The sequence below is a fragment of the Bacillus rossius genome, chromosome 10 (assembly GCF_032445375.1).
Source record: "Bacillus rossius redtenbacheri isolate Brsri chromosome 10, Brsri_v3, whole genome shotgun sequence".
NCBI lineage: Eukaryota > Metazoa > Arthropoda > Insecta > Phasmatodea > Bacillidae > Bacillus > Bacillus rossius.
In genome coordinates this window covers 31,185,178-31,205,221 of record NC_086337.1, presented here as the reverse complement: position 1 = coordinate 31,205,221, position 20,044 = coordinate 31,185,178, and the positions used below count along the sequence as shown (strand labels likewise).

The 20,044-nt window shown below is 40.9% G+C and overlaps 1 protein-coding gene across 3 annotated transcripts in view; it reads left to right on the top strand.

Annotated features, from left to right (window-relative positions):
* LOC134535909 (cholesterol 7-desaturase nvd) overlaps positions 1-20,044 on the top strand; it is a 265,524-nt gene that overhangs the window by 221,844 nt on the left and 23,636 nt on the right. For 2 of the 3 annotated variants that reach the window (XM_063375285.1, XM_063375284.1), the window contains 3 exons: positions 12,978-13,192; positions 16,992-17,199; positions 19,186-19,374. In XM_063375285.1, coding sequence (XP_063231355.1) covers positions 13,013-13,192; positions 16,992-17,199; positions 19,186-19,374 — 577 coding nt within the window. In that variant the 5' untranslated portion in view covers positions 12,978-13,012. Of the gene's footprint in view, positions 1-5,108; positions 5,310-12,977; positions 13,193-16,991; positions 17,200-19,185; positions 19,375-20,044 lie in introns of all 3 variants that reach the window. The other variant, XM_063375286.1, reaches the window with a different exon arrangement.

The following is a 20,044-nucleotide window of genomic DNA, read 5'->3' as shown; positions in this document are numbered from 1 at the left end:
GATTCATAACCAGCGTTTTTCGTAAATTTACTGTGAACATTTTTAACAGTTTGTATGTAGCCTACGTATCACTCGTTAATCACTACAGGGTCCTTATATTCTGAACGGATATAGCACTCGGAAGGATAATGCAGCACACGCGTAGATTTCTCAACCTGCTTGCTTCCCGCTGATACCTTCTACTTCCTCTTCCAATCCCGCTTGCGCAAGACTTTCATTCTGCACTATTTATTTTCTGTTAAAATTAAACTTCTTTGCGGCCGGTAGGGTTAAGTTGGAGAAATGATGTGACCAGAACGGAAAGAATTGAAGCATTCTTGGGGGGGGGGGGGGGGGGGGAGAGTGAGAGAGAGAGAGAGAGAGAGAGAGAGAGAGAGATCGCTTAGAGAATCAGGAAAAGTGTAACGATAAGGAAGATAGTGCTGTTTGCGCGCCATTTACATTCCACTTGCACGTTATGACTACATTGAGCGATGTGTCGTGGCAAGGCATAAGGTATGCGGATTACACACAAATTTTTTAACATTTCTTAACACTAAAATAAAATGAATTTTCAAGTTCATATAATTTTTAAAACTCCTAACTTAAAACTGTAATTATTGTACTGCATTATTCCGTCGAATCGCCAATTTATGTATCATATCTTAGCTATCGAGTTACTTGCCGGAATCACAGATGGCGGCACCTGCCGTTAGTGAGCTATCAGTCTGCGAAGTTACGTTAGCAACGTACCCATAAGGTTTTTTTTTTCGAAGACGTCAGTTTTTCTGCGAAACGTCCACACGTGAAGTTCGGGTCGGAGGTGTTATCGGGCACCTGTTGGAGCCGCGTGAGGATGCGTCATCCTCACACTTTGGGTCTCAGCTGCAGGCCCGAGTCCGTTAGATAAGCGTGTATCTCAAGTCCTCTCAGATTTGTTTCGACGTCTCCTTCCTCCTCTCCCTTCTTCACTATTCCACGAACAAGATAAGCGTCGCGAACGCGAGTTAGGTTGATGATCACACATTGGAATTTCGAGTACGAAATCGGTCAAACATTAGTGCTCGCGGTTTGTGCTAATTTGTGCCGTAGAGAACAGAATGTGTGTTACATTACGTAAAAAAGTCATAGCATACAGTAAGTTTTGTCACCAGCTGGGCGTCGAAGTCGGCGACCACCCACGAAAGATATCGACTTTCGGGAATGGTTTCCACGCCACTAATAAGTGCTCACTTTTTGTCACTCACAGCCAAAATGTAAAACTTTGTGCTATGTAAACAAAAATAAGTTACAGCACTTGTTATGTGTGTAGCAAACGGACAGCTGGCGACCGCATATTGGAATTTCGAACTGAAACTTTATTTTCTTAAAAAAAAGTAGTGCTCAATTTGTGCTGATTTGTGCCGTAGAGAACAGAAAGTAGTGAATACAATTAGTTGGTTGCCAACTTTCTCTCTAACGTAGCTCATTCTGTTTTCTACGGCGCAAATGAACACAGTTCGAGCTTTAACTCGAAATTCCAATGTCTGGTTTGGTTGCTAATTTGTAACGCGTGTGCCGACGAAATAACAGTCCCTCTCCGCCGTCTCTTTGGCGAGAGAGTCACATGTCTACACCTGGTGATACTTGAGGTAGGTACTCGCGTCCCAGCACGGTGTTGTTAAGTCGCGGCGTTACCCGTGTCTTCGTGCCAGGTTGATTTCTGCAGTGGTTCATCATTGCCTTCCGCTCCCTGTCGTGGACCCGGGGAGGAAACTTTGCACAGTTAAAAAAAAAAAAAAAAAAAAAAAAATTCGACTCGGCCGAGAATCGAACCCGGGAGCTTTAGCTCACCCGCCAGGACCTCTTACCACTTTTTGAATTTAATATTCATAAATTCAACAAAAATGGCTGGCATCCTTTAGGATACGTAAGGGGGGGCGGATGTGAATTTTTTGCTCGTGGATTTTATACGTCACAAGTTATCTCATTCCCTGCCCCTCTCCCGGGATTTTCGCCCATGCAGTTTTCCTGTAATCACCACAGGAAATATGCTGTTTTGGGTCCTTACTATCGGCCATGGGAAGTAACAAATGTTTGCAATATTACTAATTTATTACTCTCCTATATTTGTCAAGAAAAAAATTAAAACATTAGAAATTTCCCCAGTAACCATTATAGGCCTAGTATTTTTTAAGACTGGATCGGTCAAAGACATAAACTTACTATTAGTAAAAACTGTTGAGGAATACTACCAAAATGATATTTGTAGTGTTCCCCGCACGTGCCATTGATAAGAACGTGAAACTTGATCCAGATACTCAGCCAATACTACAAAATAACTGGGTCACTGATTTGGATTTTGTTTACGGAAACAGCACTGAACAGAGTTGATCACGCCAAGGAACATATCAAAGAGTTTTTTTTCCCTTAATAGTTGAGACACGTGATTTCATAATTATTTTTATTGTCATACTCACCACAGAACTTTTAAAAAAAAGGAATCTAGGCATGCGAAGCGTGTGTTTTCGTTGGTCACTGCATGCGTTAAGATTGTGGTTTGTTTTTATCCGCGTGTTTCTGGGCATTTCGGCAACTATCGTGGGAACAGCGTGTGTGCTTGCTCTACCGACACGAAAATTCTTCCTTGAGGTTGATTATACAATTAATTAATAATTGAGGGGCCCCGCCTAGTCAGGGGTGCATGTATGTTAGTGAGGCGAGATTTTAAAGTGTGAAGTTCGCTGGTGCTTCCAGCGCGGTATCGCCTCTAAGCGCAGTGATGTAGACTTGCGCGTAGTCTTCTCGTCTTACGTGGGAGCAACTATGAGAGTTGTGTGGCGACCGTAACATTTTAAGGCGGAGAAACGAAGATGACGATGTAAGGCAAGTCCCCTGACATCAGTGACGTGACGTCACCCGTCTCCCGACCCGCGGACCTGACGCCGTACAACAATTACGGCCACCGAGACGAGTGGAGAGACCTGATGTTCACTGAACCCGAGTCACACACCCGAATATTTCGCTTCCATGCATCCACGGATTTTTTTTTTTCCTGTCTGGGGATCGTGTCACCTGCAGGATAGAATATGGGTGGTGATTGGGATAGTTTGCATGCCTGTTATCCCTAATTAACTATAGTTGATATTACTGAAATTCTCACCATAAAATTCGTTCTTAAACATATGTGTAGATTTTCTGTATGGTACATTTTACCACGTCTAGGTGACAGGAACTGAAATGAGACGTTGGTTGGTGTTAAGGTGAGCAACAATTTAAAGCATCTCTAAAATCGGTAAAATTTATTCGTTCTCTCCAACAGCTGTTTACACACACATGAGAGAGAGAGAGAGAGAGAGAGAGAGAGAGAGAGAGAGAGAGAGAGAGAGAGAGAGAGAGAGAGACACGTGGAGTTGCATGAGCAAGTGGAAAAGATAGTATACTAGGACAATGGCCACTAAAGTAAGCAATCTACTTTAAACTTCGGGACCATACTATAATAAACTATTACAAAAGAGAAAAAGTACTTTAAAAAATTAAACAATAGTTTGTGAGAATGTGTTACTAATTGTTTCTAACTATTAGACCTATGTCCTTGTTTCAATTATTTATTTTCTAATTTGACGGTGGGGCAGCGCTTCCATTCCTGGAGACACCCGTGGCATCAGATACGTTGGCTTCTGACATGGGGAACAAAGTTTTAATTGCCGAATCTGAGACTTATTTTCTTGAAGTAAACAGTTTTGTGCCCATCCGCTAGATAGTAGCTTTCATAATATATTACTAACAATGCTATATAGATTGTGAGAAGTAATGCATAAGCTATTATCGGATAAACAAACCAGTAAAAATTATATTACTTTATTAGTAACCACTTATTCTGCATCTCCTGCTCAATTATATAGAATTTTTTTTGTTTTTATTACAAATCGCATTAAGGGTTTCTCGCACAGATTGAATCTCTGTTACTTGGCAATTAGTCAAGTAGATAAATTCAATCATATACATAACACTTTGGTTTTGAACCTTCCTTCCGAGTTTTTTTTTCTTCTTCCAGTATTTATGGGCCCACCCAACAAATAGAGTAACATGTCGCGCAAAACATGGTTTCATTTTCCACTGCAAGAGTCGCACTTCCATATCTCCCTCATTGTCTTATGGGTACTGATTGGGAGTTGGTGAATCCGAGATTCTCCCTCTTGTACAAACCAACACCCCCCCCCCCCCCCTTCCCTCATAAGTGCTAACACTCGACGGGAGACGGTGACGGTGACTCTATGCCGTCGCAGGTGCCGGCTTATCGCGAGAATCGTCGCGCCGAAAATGCGACGCAGTTGTCTTATCTCGTGCGGGATGACGCACTGAGCCACGGGAAACGCGCCCTTACGGCCTGTTTCAAAATAGGCGGGTTCCGTTCGTTCGTTTTCGGTCGCGACCGAAAACGAATGAAACCCCCCTTCACACATACACGGTTCTCATACGTTATCATATTAGGTTTTGTGTTCTCTTCCGTGCACTTAAGGATCTCGGAGAGAAGGCAAACTGTTGCCATGTTGTTTCTTTAAATAAAAAAATATCGAAGGAGGAGTTCTGTAATTCATTGGGAGCACCGTCTCATTACTTAAGGGGGTGCCTCCCATTTCAGTTCATAATTTTAGATTTATATGAATCACATATCAACTTTTAGACTTTTTCTATTGTTTAACTTTAATGAAATTAAAAATATATTCATCGCATAATTTTTGCATAATTAGCTGCCAAAGTTACATTTTTAACGTTTTTGGGTTGTACAAATAAGGAGAATTTAATTGATTGCAGAACTGAAAATATTAATTAATTTTATCTCTAAAGTTTTACTATTTTGATAGCCAAAAACATGAAATGAGTTTTTGTGATATAAATGCAAACCATATCATGAAGTAACCAGTGGCATTGCAGTTTATAAACCTAAAAAGTTTCAGTTCTGTAATCAATTAAATTTCTCCTTATTTGTACAACCTAAAAACGTTAAAAATGTAACTTTGGCAGCTAATTATGCAAAAAAGTAAGCGCTGTATATATTTTTCATTTCGTGAAAGTTAAACAATTGAAAAAGTCTACAAGTTTATCTGTAATTACTGTAAATATAAAGTCTTGACCTAAAACGGCAGGGATCTGGAGCGGTGACTGCACGTCTGTCGGCGGCGCCGTGCTGCGAGAGAAGACGCGTGCCGCGGCCGAAGGGACCGCTCTGATTGGCTGGGAGTCGGTTCCTTATCGCGCCCCTCTCGGCCGTGGGTCCGGTCTGCAGCTCCTTGACCGCCAGTTTCCCTCCCGCACGCCGCGAGACGCCTGCGTCCAGGGTCTCCACAGTTAGTACTTTCCTACTAGATCTAGTACTTTTATACATTTTTTAGCGGTTTAGTACAGATCTAGTACATTTTTCTTTAATATAATAATATTATTATTGTAACTCCAATAGGTCTTATTATTAAGCGTAATTATTTTTAAAACAACAATGGAATGTATGTGTGTGTGGTGTGATATTCAAGTTCGAGCATTGCGACTTCGTAAATTGTTAAAAACCGTAACAAATTATAATTTAGTACTGTTTTTCTAATCTAGTACTTTTTTCTCGCCTAAGTTGGTACGAAATATTTTTTTCGTTGTGGACACCCTGCCTGCGTCCCGATGCCGGAACCTCCCGAGTGAGTGAAGCTGGTTGTTTTCACCGTGGCTCTCGGCACAATGCATTTGGCGTAAGTCATTTCGCGAGAATGGAACGGGAATGTGCTGCCATCTGTGGAGGATGGCGAGAACCAAAGTTCACGAAGCCAAAAAGGGGAACTTTATACTTTTAACTCTTTGATGACTTTAAAAAAGATAGGCAGTATTTTAACACAATTCCTTGTCGAAAATCAGGCGCGAAGCCGGGGTTTAGTTTTTTTTTTCCCAAGTGTTTTTCGCTTTTACTGGAGCTGTTTCATTGATATACAGTTCAAATTTATGTTACCAAATGAAATGGTTCGATAGCTGAGTCGACGTAGTTTCTCCGGCAGCGAATTCCAGCGGCGGGTGCGGAAACTACGTGTGGTTCGCGTCCAGAAATGTAGTTGAAAACACAATTTTTGTATTTTTATCATGTTCGGCTTTATTTTTTGAAGAATTCTACGTTAAAGTTCGTGTCCGAGTTTCGTATTACATGTGTATTTGCAACATGAGAATACATGAATTGGCTCTTTACTGAGGTTAGATGTTACACATCACTGGCGAGTACTCAAAGACTAGCTGACATTTCCCCCCCCCCCCCCCCCCCCCCCCCTCTTACCTAACTAAAACTAAGTGTGTATTTTGCAGCTGGGATCCGGGTTTGGGAGAGACCTAGGTGCGTCTCGGCCCGAAGTCTGTACGCCTGGTCGTGCTGGGGATTAGCCGTGCTGGGGGAGGGTCGCATACATCGTGTGCTTTGTGCGGGGATTGACGCCCAGACATGCGGGGGTGAAATATACCTCAATTAGCAATACTGGAGACTACGGGGTGCCAGAGGACGGTATGGATGAAGAGTTGGTGATGGCAGAAAAGAGTATGCCGTGCGAGGGTTCGTGGCTCTTGGAAGAGCGAGGTCCGCTCTCATATTTTAGCCGCATCCGGGATGTGATAACCAGAGACGTCGCCAACGCCCCTGGCGGCGGGCGGCTACACTCACTAACCACACCCGGCTTCCAGCAACACACCTACGATTCACAAATCCTTTCGTACACTCCCGAGCGTGTAACTTAGGGGTATTTATATGTTGGACAATTACGTAGAGTAAAATCGTGACGTAAAGGTATCGAGTGAAGTAACAATGATACTGTTACGAGGAAGGGCCGCGGCCGTGGGACAAGCCTGGCGGTCAGCCGGCCCTTTGGGCCCCCCCCCCGGGGGGGGGGGAGGCACCGCGCGGCCTGGTTGCTCTACCCTCCTCCCCCCGCAGCATTCTTCCGCTTGGCTTTGACATCGACTCTGAGCCGTCCATCTGTGCTTCCGGAGACACCTGCGTGGAGCGGCGTAAATGGGACGCCACTGATCTGGGTGCTTCGGCCGTCGGGTCGACCCTGATGACGCGAGGCCATTCCGGAAGAGGGGGGGCTGAGGGGTATAAAAGCGACGACGCCAGCCTTCGAGCCGGTGAAGTGGCGGGAGAGTGCAGTGAAGAGGCCGAATGACCCCCTTGGCGAGTGATAAACCGGACGACGATCGACGTGCCTCGTGTGCGGAGACTGGTGTGTCGCGGCGCGGACGAGCCAGTAGTTGAGACACAGGTGCCAGATAAATGACAAGCATTAGAGAGAGCCACTGTCGAGGCGAGCTCTGTGGAGGAACTGTGAACTGAACGAAGAAATGATTAATTTATGGAGGGACATTTTAAGTGATTTAATTTAGTTAATAATGTAAATATTATCAATAAATAATACTACTTAATTAATTGGGGTATATTTTCGAACCTGTTTTCCCACACGTAACAATACTCAATTGTTAAAAAAAAAAAAAAAAATATCGGTATAAAAATTGAAGCAAGTATCTTTGTTACGTCATTTTATACCTGTCGCTTCGCGTCAGGTTCTGGTTTGAAGGTTCCTGTCATTATTGAGGCGAGCAGTTAGCAAGAACAGTAGGGACTCGCGCAAGGCAACGCCCGTGTGACTGCTCAGGCCAACGTTAAAACTGTTAATTGCACGGTGGTGGTGGGGGGGGGGGGGGGCGGGGTGAAGCTAATGCACAGCAGACTGTGCCCACGGCCTGTGTGAAATCGGTTCAAAATTTAATTATAATCCCTTTATTTTAGGCAGTGAAATTTCGTGAAGTATTCGACATCTGTTGGTAGTGGACGTAAACAATTATTTTAACAATCTGCTAACCATTCCGCGATAGCTGACCAGTAGCGTGTGAGGTTTTTCAACATATAAATTACTTAATGATATGTTATGCACACTATTTATTAAAAAAAGATTCTAACCTCGTAACATAACATTTTAAAGTATTTTTTTATTTACATTTATCGCTAGTCACTTTTTGCTGATAATTAACCACCGCTTATTTTTAAAGCAGGAATTACCTATGCAGTGTAATATATCGAGTATTTTTCACCACCATTTATGATAGATAAAAAATAAACAGTTCCCAACTCTCGCAGAAATGCCACCATGCTCTGCTCTTACGGGCTGTTTCACCAAGAGTCTGTAAAATAAATAAAATATAATTTCCCTCCATGCACACGACCATCCTATGAAATTTTGATACATCAGGTCATCGAAAGAATTCAGAAATCCTTTTCACGGCCACATGACAATATTTATTTATTTTTTTGTAATTGGAACAATAATATTCATGCAAAATTACAGATATTTGTACATTTTTACATTTACATTGATACAACTGTATCACTACAAAATAGTGTTTGCAATAATACTGGGTTTGAATTCTCACCCGGAAATTTATGTTGTGTGTTGTCCCAGTGCCTCCAATTGTTAAAAATTGTTAAATATTCGATTATCTTTTTCATAGTTAAAAAAAATTCTTGAATGAAACATCAATTAAAATATATTATAAGCCAATATTCTTCCGAAATACTCAGTATTATCTAAAAGAAAATTGTATTTCATATATGCAAAAATAACCATAGCCATGTGTTTGTACAAAGTTTCAATATCTTTCTTGTATTATTACAAACTATTTCTTGGCAACTGATTTTCAAATAATCTTTTGTAAAAGTACATAACTTTTTTTCTCTGCAGTTTCACATTAAATGTAGTCTTAAATTTGAAATGATCTTTTATAAGGGTGTATGTCCCGTTATAGGTCATTATTTTATACATATAAACGTTTTACACGGTTAAATTTGCCGACATTTTGAGTTGTTGAACTTTCACAAAATGAAAAATATACATCGCATACTTTCTGCCATAATTAGCTGGAAAAAGATGCATTTTTAACATTTTTTGCAGTATAGTAAGGAGAATGAAGTGGAATATAACTAGGAACCTTTTAGGTTTAAAGTCAGTTTTACTGGTTGCAATGTGATATTGTATAGCTATTTCTTTCAGAAAAAAAAATTACATGGCCTTTTAAAACATTAGTTTTTTTTTATGATTTCGAAAGGCTAAATAAATTTGAATAAAAATTTCTGAAGGAATTTTAAACCACACCACGCAGTAGCCATCAGCTTGCCTTTAAACGCAAAAAATAATTCAGTTATTTATTCAATTTGGTTCTCCTTAGCCATACTAAACATAAATTGTAAGCATTCATCTTTGCCAGCTAATTATAGTTAATCCGTTTTAAACGTAAAAATGGTACGTACACCCTTAAGCAGGAATCCCGAAAATACCGAAGGCATTTCAGTCTTCTCTAATGGCGTTCAGTTTTGCTTGTCATGTTGACGACCTGGCTCGCTTCCTCGTTGCGCTCCAGCTGATGATATTTCGCAGTCATCTTCCTAAGATAATCTATGCTATAAACATCGTAGAATTCAGCTTAAGCACAGCCTGCCTTACGCCTAAATTAACAAGTACCTATACATCTTTAACTAAACACATCTTTCACGACTTGGTAACAATTTAAGTTTATCTCAATGAGCTTAATATACTCCTCTGAGATTTGTGCTGCCTAATCGAAGGAACATAATTTAAAACAAGACTTAAGTAATAACCTCCACTAAAAACCTGATAAATTCAATACAATTTACAGGTTGATATGTTTTTTATGGGGAGCCTATTTCAACTATCACAACAACAATAAGAAAAAAAAATCCACAAATTCCAATAGTCTTATTTGTTATTCTTTACTATTGAAAAAAAAAAGTAATACTTGACGAACTATAGGCCTACCTGATGTAAATAATTTTGAATAAATGGTTTTTAAGTATGAAATTGCAATACGTAGATAATTTAAAGGACTTTTTATTTAATTAATTTTCAATCGTAAGCTGCTTTTAAATGTGATGTGACGAAATGGACTCGCAAATCTGAATAATTTATTACGCATAATTTACACAAGTTGATGAAATTACGAGAAACGTGATGAAACTGTCTTTTATTTTGCTATAATTCAGTGCTTAAAACTATTTAATGCTTGCCACGTTTGTGCTAGCAGTCTAGACCATTTTCAGATCATTAAGTGGAGTTAATGTTTCCTAACCGAAATACTTATCGCAAACAGAGACAGCCAGCGATGTACAGTCGGGTGGAGATAGTTTCCATACCCTGTAAATAGAAAAATATAGACCTGTGTAATTTTAAAAATACATTTTTATGTACATTTGCAAAAGGATATTTTTAAAATATCACATATTATTACAAAATTTTTAAGTGAAGTGTTGCGTATTAACTTTGGTCATAGCAAAGTGTTAGCTTCATTGCGATTTTTTAAGGTTGTTTTAATTCATCAAGTGAAGTAATATGTCTGAACTGAACAGTTTCCTGATTTAAGTAATATATTTACCAGAACTGAAAAAAAATTTAAGTTTTAGTACACTTTTATCGATTAAAAATACCAGCTGTCATACCCTTCGATACTAGGTTAGATTTCGACGTTATTTATAACCTTAAAAAAGTGTAAACGAAAAGTTTCATTGACATTTTAATCATATTCATGTTATTTTCCCATGAAAAAATACTAATTGATCCCTAATATGTTCTGTTATTCTTTATCAAGACTTTAAAACTCACCATATTAGTTAAATTATAAGGTTTTTTTTTTTACGTATATACGCCTAGTAACCAAATGGTTTTCACCATATTTGGGTCATTTAAAACAAAATTATTTAAATTGGGGGAATTAGATTAAATTAAAATAAACTGTATTAGATATCAAAGTTATTAAATTTTAGATATGTTACTGTTGTTGATATAATTATTTTTCCTCTAAAGAGTTGAAGTAGTCTCCAAGTTATTACGGAATATTAAACGGTGTAATTTATTTTAAAATATGTTATTTAATTTTTTTTTAGTTTAAAAATCCACCTGTAAGATATTTCATTAAAGTTTTAAGATTACAGTCAAATTCCCGTTGCAACGTCATGGACATAGACCTGTTTTGAACTGCAGTGTGTGACATTCCTCGCCTGGAAATAGGAGGCGGAGGTCTAGTTAAATGCCTGAACAGATGCTTCAACTCACAGCTGGAAACTGAGCATTGTTTCATAGCAAGATGATCGCGAGTTATTTTCACCGACTCAAATCAAACTATAGCTTATCTTGAGTGCAAATGCACCCGCTTATCGCTTATGTAAGCTTTTTTTTTTTTTTTTTTTTTTTAAATCGACAGTAGGAAAAAAAATTCACGGCTTAGAAATATGAACGATTGAACTACTAACTCAGTTTGAGTACATTCAGGTTTGTTGGAACTCTTCTGAAATCGACATTTTGGCTGCCGGGTTTAGGTACGCCCCGTCAAGAAGAAGAAAACTCAATAAACATAGTTCTACCAAATTAACGTCTTATTTGACGCTCAGCGTAATTGGTCTCTTACGACCTCGTTCTTTGTCGACCGGACGTAAAACCAGGATAAGACAATAGCCTGAGAAGCGCTGCGCGTTCAACGAGGGGTGGTTTTTCCTAGCGTGTTTTTTTCCTAGCTTTCCCGACGAGTATTGCAGATTTTCCGTAATTATTACGCATTTAGATGTCGAGTCACGGAATATCAAGGAAAACTTTTTTTTTTTAAGTGTGCTGTCAGTATTAGTTTTTAAGCGCGTAATATTTGAAAAAAAAAAAAAAAACGGACGAATAAGTTAGGATTGTTGTCTCCATCCTTGAAGAGCTAACTAACTTGACTTAAATGCGTGTTTGTAATTGCCGTTTTAGACCACAAGCGTCACCAAGTTGGGGGAGCTAAATGAATTCGAGATTTGGGGCCCGAATGTAAGAAATTACACTTTTGAACACTACTTTAAACATTTGTTCACAATTTTATGAGCAAATAATAGTCACGGGATTGAAATTGGTTATTTCATTTGAATGATACATGCAGCCATTTACGAATTACGTGAGGCTTGTTCAATGCAAGTGGTACCTATGTGACAGTTGATAATCTTCCCATAACTGCAATGTTTTGTGGTATCACTTTTTGTCCCTTTCCATCAAGTATTAGTTGGATTGATACCAGAAGAGTCGTCTGCGATAACCAATCATGTTTTTTTTTTATCCAACCTTGAAACAAAAGAAAACTCCTGAACAAATAGTTACCCAAACCCGTTGCTACCACAGCAGCGCAACACTTTATTGTGCCATTATTATAGTGAAGCAGGTTTACTTCTGTCTCACACACCATGTTTTTTTTTTCGTCATTATTTTTTTTAAGGGGCTCTGTCAAAAATTTTAATCTGACATATCCATTTCTCTGCCACACATAACTTGAACAGATATTCTATTGGTATAATATCATGGGTGTAAAAGTTCGCGCAAGTGATGATAATCCCAAAGACTTGCGCGCTTTTTTGCACCAAGTGAATATTTGTCGAAAATATCTGCGCCATAACAACAAATGAAATAGAGGCATGGAGTTGAAATTTTTAGAAACAGCCCTTAAATAAAGGTAATGAAGGCGAAAGAAACGAAAAAAACCAACACGAACGAGCATTAACGTTAATCCCGGCCATCTGCTTTGTCGTTCCACGATTTTCATCTCAAGTATTGTGGTGTCAGAATAATTGTCTTTGATTCGCACCAACTACACGGGAAGAGACCTGATTTTTGTGGTACCGTTTTTTTCGATGGTAACAAATTTTTTCTTGCAACAATCTCAATGCTATACGCAAGATCACCACGATTCCGCGAATAAAAGAAAGAGTTTGATGGTTGGTTAACTTCGCAGGGAAAAAAAATCGGGAGTGTACGCCTACGCAGCTTGACGTTTTCAAGTGCGCGGACTCATGTTCGCGGGGGCAGATAACGCGGAATCGATAACTTCCGTAATCCCCCACTCCCCTCCTAACTAATCGCGAGCGAGATAAGTGTTTCCAGCGCCCGACTGACTCGGTTCCGACGGGGGGTCCGCAGGTCTCCGAAGCACTCTTCTGCCCGCGGGTCCCGAGATGAACAGCAGCGCGCGCCATTTCCACCCCTGGCTGCCGTTGGTGGAGCCGGCCCAGGCGCTCGGTCTGCTACAGGACTGCGTGGTGCGCGCGGCGCTCGCCTCCTGGGTCTACCTGCTGGCGTCTTCGGCGCTCTTTCTGGCCGCACGCTGCCTGCTGCGGCCGCTCAGCTGGTGCCGGGTGAGTCGCCAGCTCTCGGCTCGGGTTCCCGTCGGCCCAGGGGCGTAGCCGGGGGGGGGGGGGGGGGGGGTTAAGGGGTTCAACCCTCCCCCCACCCTTAGCACCAAATCTTTAATTAATTTCTTATTCATCACTCAAACAAATTTCATTTTAAAATATTAATAAATTTTTTACCATTACAATATTTAGATTTAAGTACCGAAAACTTGCTAAAATAGCACTATTTTACACCTTGAAAATCCAAATTTTCCCCGGGGGAGGACCCCCCGGACCCCCCGCTTAAATACGGGAGGGGGGGGGGTCCATGCTTCTTAACACCCCCCCCCCCCTTCCCATACACAAATCCTGGCTACGCCACTGCCGTCAGCCGATCGCAAACTGCATCGGGCGAAAACGGGGAATGACATCAGTTTCCGTCAAAAAAGAATCTTTAAAATGGTGAAGAACACAAAAATGGGCGATTAAAGGAGTTAAGGTGAAATAACTAAAATAATGTTCATATTAATTTTACATGCTAAATAATTTTATATCTAAAATAAAAAAGAACGTGACACGTATATAACTTTTAAAAATCACTGAACAATAATTTTTTTTAACGAATAATGTGAATTGTATTTAAAATTTTAAAAATGGACAGTAATGATATATGTACATTTCAAAAATTATATCCAGCACTGTGATGATTGATTTATTTTATAAATGGTATTAAAATGTTAAAAGGTTTGAGATAGCTCATACCAAAAATAAATTAATAGGGTGACATGAGTTGAACCATATTTGAAGTTTTCTTCTGTCAAACTTTATTTGATGGAGAAAATTGGAAGCTGATATTTATCCATTAGTACCACTCCAACTTTGTTTTCAAATATAGTCGGATACAACAAATTTTACAGCTTTAATACAATGTCAAGATCAAAACAAAATTTCAAAAAAAGCAAGTGGTTGGAAAATAATAATTTCATATATTCCTTTTTTTAGCGGTAATTATAATATAAAGTCACAGGCTAATCTCAAAACAACGATATTCATCGTTTACAATTATTATGCACCGGGTTTCTTTTAGTACATTACGTATAAGCAACAGTTGTTAGTTAGCAGTTTTACTGTAGTCATTTCGAATTAATGAGTAATTGCCCGTAACCGCATACAGCAAATTGAGAAAAATAGTTCTAAAAACTTAAAGTCTTGTTGAACGGGCAACCTTAAAAAGGACATTTATGCTCGGGAATATGTTTCTTTTCGTTCACGAACATTACAGTAAGATTTGGTGCTAAAGTAAACATACTTAACGTTTGTGAAAGTTTGGTATTTTCAAGTCTTTGAGCCTATGACAATGGAAATCCTGGATACCAATAATAGGACTTAAGAAATTTTCATATTACATGTGAAATGTTCATATTAAATGTGCTGCTTGCATTTTTTTTTATTCCAAACTGTTCGCTATGTTGGGATATTGCATTTTAATGTTTACACAAATGTCTCATTGTATACTATTTCAAATTACTCTTTGGTGTTGATATCTGCACTAGAACTATTTGTACGTTATCTGATATTTGTAAAGTGTCATGCAATTATTCGTAGTTATAATTCTGGCTTGATTAGTTGCGTAATGGTGATTCATTGTAACTTTTTACTTTTAAGGTACCATTTAAAAACTATTTTTAGTAAATATCTGGAATAATGAGAGAAAATCCAACATGGTGGATTTCAAGCCGAGCCGTATTGCGTTTCGCGAGGCTGAGATCGCTTGGAGACGATCATTTCCATCCTTACCTTTTCACTCCGCCTCTTTAGCGCGTTCCACGCGAGGTATCAGGTGAGGGCGTGGAGTGTTTGTGCGTACCGGGAAGAAGAATGACGACAAGAAAGGTGGAGGGAACCCTCGTTTTATCTGCCGATAAGAAGATAAACGCATTCTGAACGGCTCTCGCCCATTATCTTAACTCTTGCTCGCGCGCACGAGAGACAAGAAGCGGAAATAATTCAACTGCAATGTATTAAGACTCACAAAATTCACATGATTTTTTGGGTGAAATTCTAGGGTAACGTTTGCACGGTGCTTTCAACTTCTTCATTATAATATGTTTAACTCAGCAACTGGTTACGTGTATTGTGAACATTTTCTGATCAGAGTTATTTCTCATTAAAGCTAAACAGGTTTTGCAAGTTCTACAGATATAACATCTATTCTATATTTTCTTGCGATTGGCTTATTTAACGTTTAAAAAAAATTGCTGAAAAGATGGCCGAAAGCTAGCCGTACAGCAACGGTAAAATTGAATTGCTAAACCGGCTTCACAAACTTGATGTAAAATATATTTAAAGTTATCTTCCACCCAACTTAAAGAAAATTGAATGCCATTTTTAGTCCATTAGTACCCCTCCAACTTTGTTGTCAAAAATATACTTAGATACAACAATTTTGACATTTACAGATAGCAGCACGAAAAAATTGAAATATTAAGCTCCGATCAAAGCGACAAAAACTTATAAAAATTCCAAACCCGTCTTAAGACCTCATTTGCGACAAGTAATTTTATTAAAATACTCTCCATTTGGTTAAAATTCATTAAAAAGGTAATATAAATTGTCTGCACACGTTATAAGCTATACTTCTATGGCATTACTAAAATTATAACCTGAATAATTTAAAAACACGTAACACTATGTATATGTGTTTTCAAGTATTTTGGATTGTAGAAGGAGAATATGTATTATCATCATTTAATGCCAATTTTCTTATCGTTACTCATTATTATAAACAGAGTGTAGCTTTGGTATTGCCGCGTACGAGGATGGTCGGGATTGTAGCATCCTATCGTAATAGGACATTATGAAAAAACTTTGGCCAGTTAGTTTTGACGAAGCGCAAGACAATTTACTGCATCGCTTTCAAGCTATTTTTCACCCCGCGCTGCTAGATGCCACTACTGTAAACGAGTTTCACACACTTAAAAAACATCGGTACACTCCACGCCGCCAGGTTCGCTGGCATCACTTGTCTCGCAAAATTCTTAGTTGACCCTGTTGCAATAGTTATAGGTAGAGTCCCGGAAATTTCGCTGATTCCTCTGGCCTCAGGATAGAATTCAAAGTTATAGGTGTGCTCGATCCATGTTTACTTTCCCATTGGTTGATTTCTTAGCTAGAACATTTTTATCCTTGTTATTTGGCACTACCTGATTCGCTTACTTCTCTCCTAGCTGGAAATCGTTGGCTCACGGATGTAGAGGGGCGTGTCCAGATAACTGCGGTCCAATCACGAACACAGTGCGACAGTGGGGAGGTTTGCATTCTAGCTTGCGACTGAATGAATCCGCGAAATTTCCGTGGCTCTAGTTATAGGAGATCCAGACTTGCAGTTGTTTGATCGACCGACTGTGTGACGGCTTTGAATATATATACTGTATAGAAGTCGCGAGTGGATAGGATTTACTCTACGTTTTTCAGAAGCGTATGATGAGCAGCTTGGGAACTTCACCGCTGCAGTGCGCTGCCGTAACGCCCTGTATCGTCTTAGTTGTTATTTACGCGTTAGAGCGCAGCACTGTCGCCCGCTGTCATTCCCCGCACCCCCCATCCATCATTCACTGCAGCTCAAGGTCGTTCTACAGGAGGGGGAAGGGGTGTGTGAAGAGTTCGACACTTGTCCGCTAGGGTCCACCACAAGTCGATGCCCTAGAGATGGTGGCGATTGCGGCGGTGAATTAACCAACTACCTCAAAACCGTATTAGAAATTTTAACCTGGGCTGGCGACTTCTATACAGTATATATATTCAAAGGTGACGGTGTGTGTAGGACCTGAGCGAGGTGGGGTACAACTCGCTGGCCGACGGCGGCGCCTCGCGGGCCCAGCGGCGCGGCAAGAGCCGGCGGGAGCTGGTGCGGGAGGTTCGCCACCTGCGCAAGGTGGGCGCGCTGCCGCCCGTCTACCCCAACGGCTGGTTCGTGCTGCTCGAGTCCTGCGACCTGCTGCCCGGCCAGGCGAAGCACGTGCCCGCGCTCGGTGGGTTCCTCCTGCACTCGCTCTTTGCCTCTGCCCTTCTTCCTTGTATGTCCTACACCTCGACCTAACCTCCACCCTTCTTCCTTCTATGCCCTACACCTCGACAAAACCTCTGCCCTTCTTCCTTCTATGTCATACACCTCGACCTAACCTCTACCCTTCTTCCTTCTATGTCCTACACCTCGACCTAACCTCTACTCTTCTTCCTTCTATGTCCTACACCTCGACCTAACCTCTACCCTTCTTCCTTCTATGCCATACACTTTAACATAACCTCTACCCTTCTTACTTCTATGTCCTACACCTCGACCTAACCTCTTCCCCTCTTCCTTCTATGCCCAACACCTCAACCTAACCTCTACCCTTCTTCGTTCTGCGTCCTACACCTCGACCTAACCTCTACCCTTCTTACTTCTATGTCCTACACCTCGACCTAACCTCTACCCTTCTTCCTTCTATGCCCTACACCTCAACATAACCTCTACCCTTCTTCGTTCTACATCCTACACCTCAACCTACCTCTACTCTTCTTCCTTCTACGCCCTACACCTCCTCCTAACCGCAAACCTCGAGAAAATAAGAGATTTCAATTTCGAAAAGATCACATTGTGGACCACCCTGAAAATGGAGACTGCAATGTCGATCAAATCTTTTCCTTCCTCTTACATCCAACACTTCCTCCATACCCCTACCTTCCTTCCACCTACGTTCTACAATTCCTATTTACATCTACCTTCCTTTTACACCTACCTGTCCTCTTTACCTCTAATGTCCTTATTTCTACATCCTACATTCTCTCCTTAACTATACTTTCGTTTTTTTTACGTCCTACACTTGCTCCTTAGCTCCAACCTCTTACCTTCTTCATCCAACACATCCTCCTAACCATCTTCTAGAATTCTAGAGCATTTTTACCTCTACCTTCCTTCCATTTACACTCTGCTCTATGTTAATGTGTTAGCTACCAAGCTTTTGTTTTCACAGATATAATAAGTTAGTGCGTGACTTGATACAGGCTGGAAGCCAATTTTCTTCTAAAATAGGCCTTATGGTTAACTTTATTTCAGTCTATACTTTTATACCTAATTTCATGCATCAATTTTCTCAAAAAAGAAAAGTTAAAATTTTGATATTTCTATGTTTGGCCTTTGTCTAATTTAAACAACTTAAAAGGAAGCTCAAATTGTAAAATAAATAAATAAATAAAACATCAGTCTACCTCTAAGCCACAAGTTGAACTTTTGAACTACATATTCATGCTCTAAATATTTTGGATCTGGAGGCTAATTGATCATGCAGTGCAAGGCATATGTATCCAGGTCAAAACAGGTTTTTTCGCCTTGAAATCAAACAACTTTCATGCAAAGGGAAGTCCATGGTGCTATAAAATTATAATTAAATGAAAATATAATGTTCATTCAATAATTGTTTCTTAGGATTAGTTACAAATTTTCTAACTACAGATCTGTTTTATTTCCCCCCTCCCCCAACTTTGTGAGGGGAGAGGACAGCTGTATTTCTTGTCCTTTCCTCAAATCAAGTGGATGGAAAAAAAACAAAAAAAAAAAACCTTTCTCTATTCTGAATCTGATGTTGAAGTCAGTTCAGTTTTTTTTTTAATGTATGATTTTACAATTTTAGTGCTAATGTACTTTAGTAATCTCCAAAATTAAATAAAAACTAAAGTGTTGTTAATGTCTTTTAAAGATGTTAGAAATTCTATTATATATAATGACGATTGGCCATTATTTTTCGAAATTTCAGTCTTCTCATTAAACTAGAAATATTATCCACACCAAAAAACAGCCTTCGGTTAAGAACCCCCTCCCCCCCTTCCCCCCCCCCCCCCACACACACACTAAGTTAGAATATGGGTCCACACTTCCCTGGATACGCTCGACTCTGTGAATAGTAGGTAGTAGTTGATTCTTGTGTGAACCGACATAAGAGAGTTCCTAATAGTGGAATGTTGGCGACGCTGTGCAGGCGAGAACTTCGCGGTGTTCCGCACGGAGGCGGGCGAGGCGCACGTTCTGGATGCCTACTGCCCGCACCTGGGCGCCAACATGGGCGTGGGCGGTGCCGTGCGCGGGGACTGCATACAGTGCCCCTTCCACGGCTGGGCCTTCAGCGGCGTGGACGGCCGGTGCAAGTCCGTGCCCTACAGCGACAAAGGTACCTGGTGGCCCCTTTCCTGCCCTATTACCAGCCCTAACACTTCTCCCCATTGTGATCACACTCGGCCTTCAGCGGCGTGGACAGCCGGTGCAAGTCCGTGCCCTACAGCGACAAAGGTACCTGGTGACCCCTTTCCTGTCCTCTTACCACCCCTATCCCTTCTCCCCATTGTGATCACACTCGGCCTTCAGCGGCGTGGACAGCCGGTGCAAGTCCGTGCCCTACAGCGACAAAGGTACCTGGTGACACCTTTCCTGTCCTCTTACCACCCCTATCCCTTCTCCCCATTGTGATCACACTCGGCCTTCAGCGGCGTGGACGGCCGGTGCAAGTCCGTGCCCTACAGCGACAAAGGTACCTGGTGGCCCCTTTCCTGCCCTATTACCAGCCCTAACCCTTCTCCCCATTGTGATCACACTCGGCCTTCAGCGGCGTGGACGGCCGGTGCAAGTCCGTGCCCTACAGCGACAAAGGTACCTGGTGACCCCTTTCCTGTCCTCTTACCACCCCTATCCCTTCTCCCCATTGTGATCACACTCGGCCTTCAGCGGCGTGGACGGCCGGTGCAAGTCCGTGCCCTACAGCGACAAAGGTACCTGGTGGCCCCTTTCCTGCCCTCTTACCACCCCTATCCCTTCTCCCCATTGTGATCACACTCGGCCTTCAG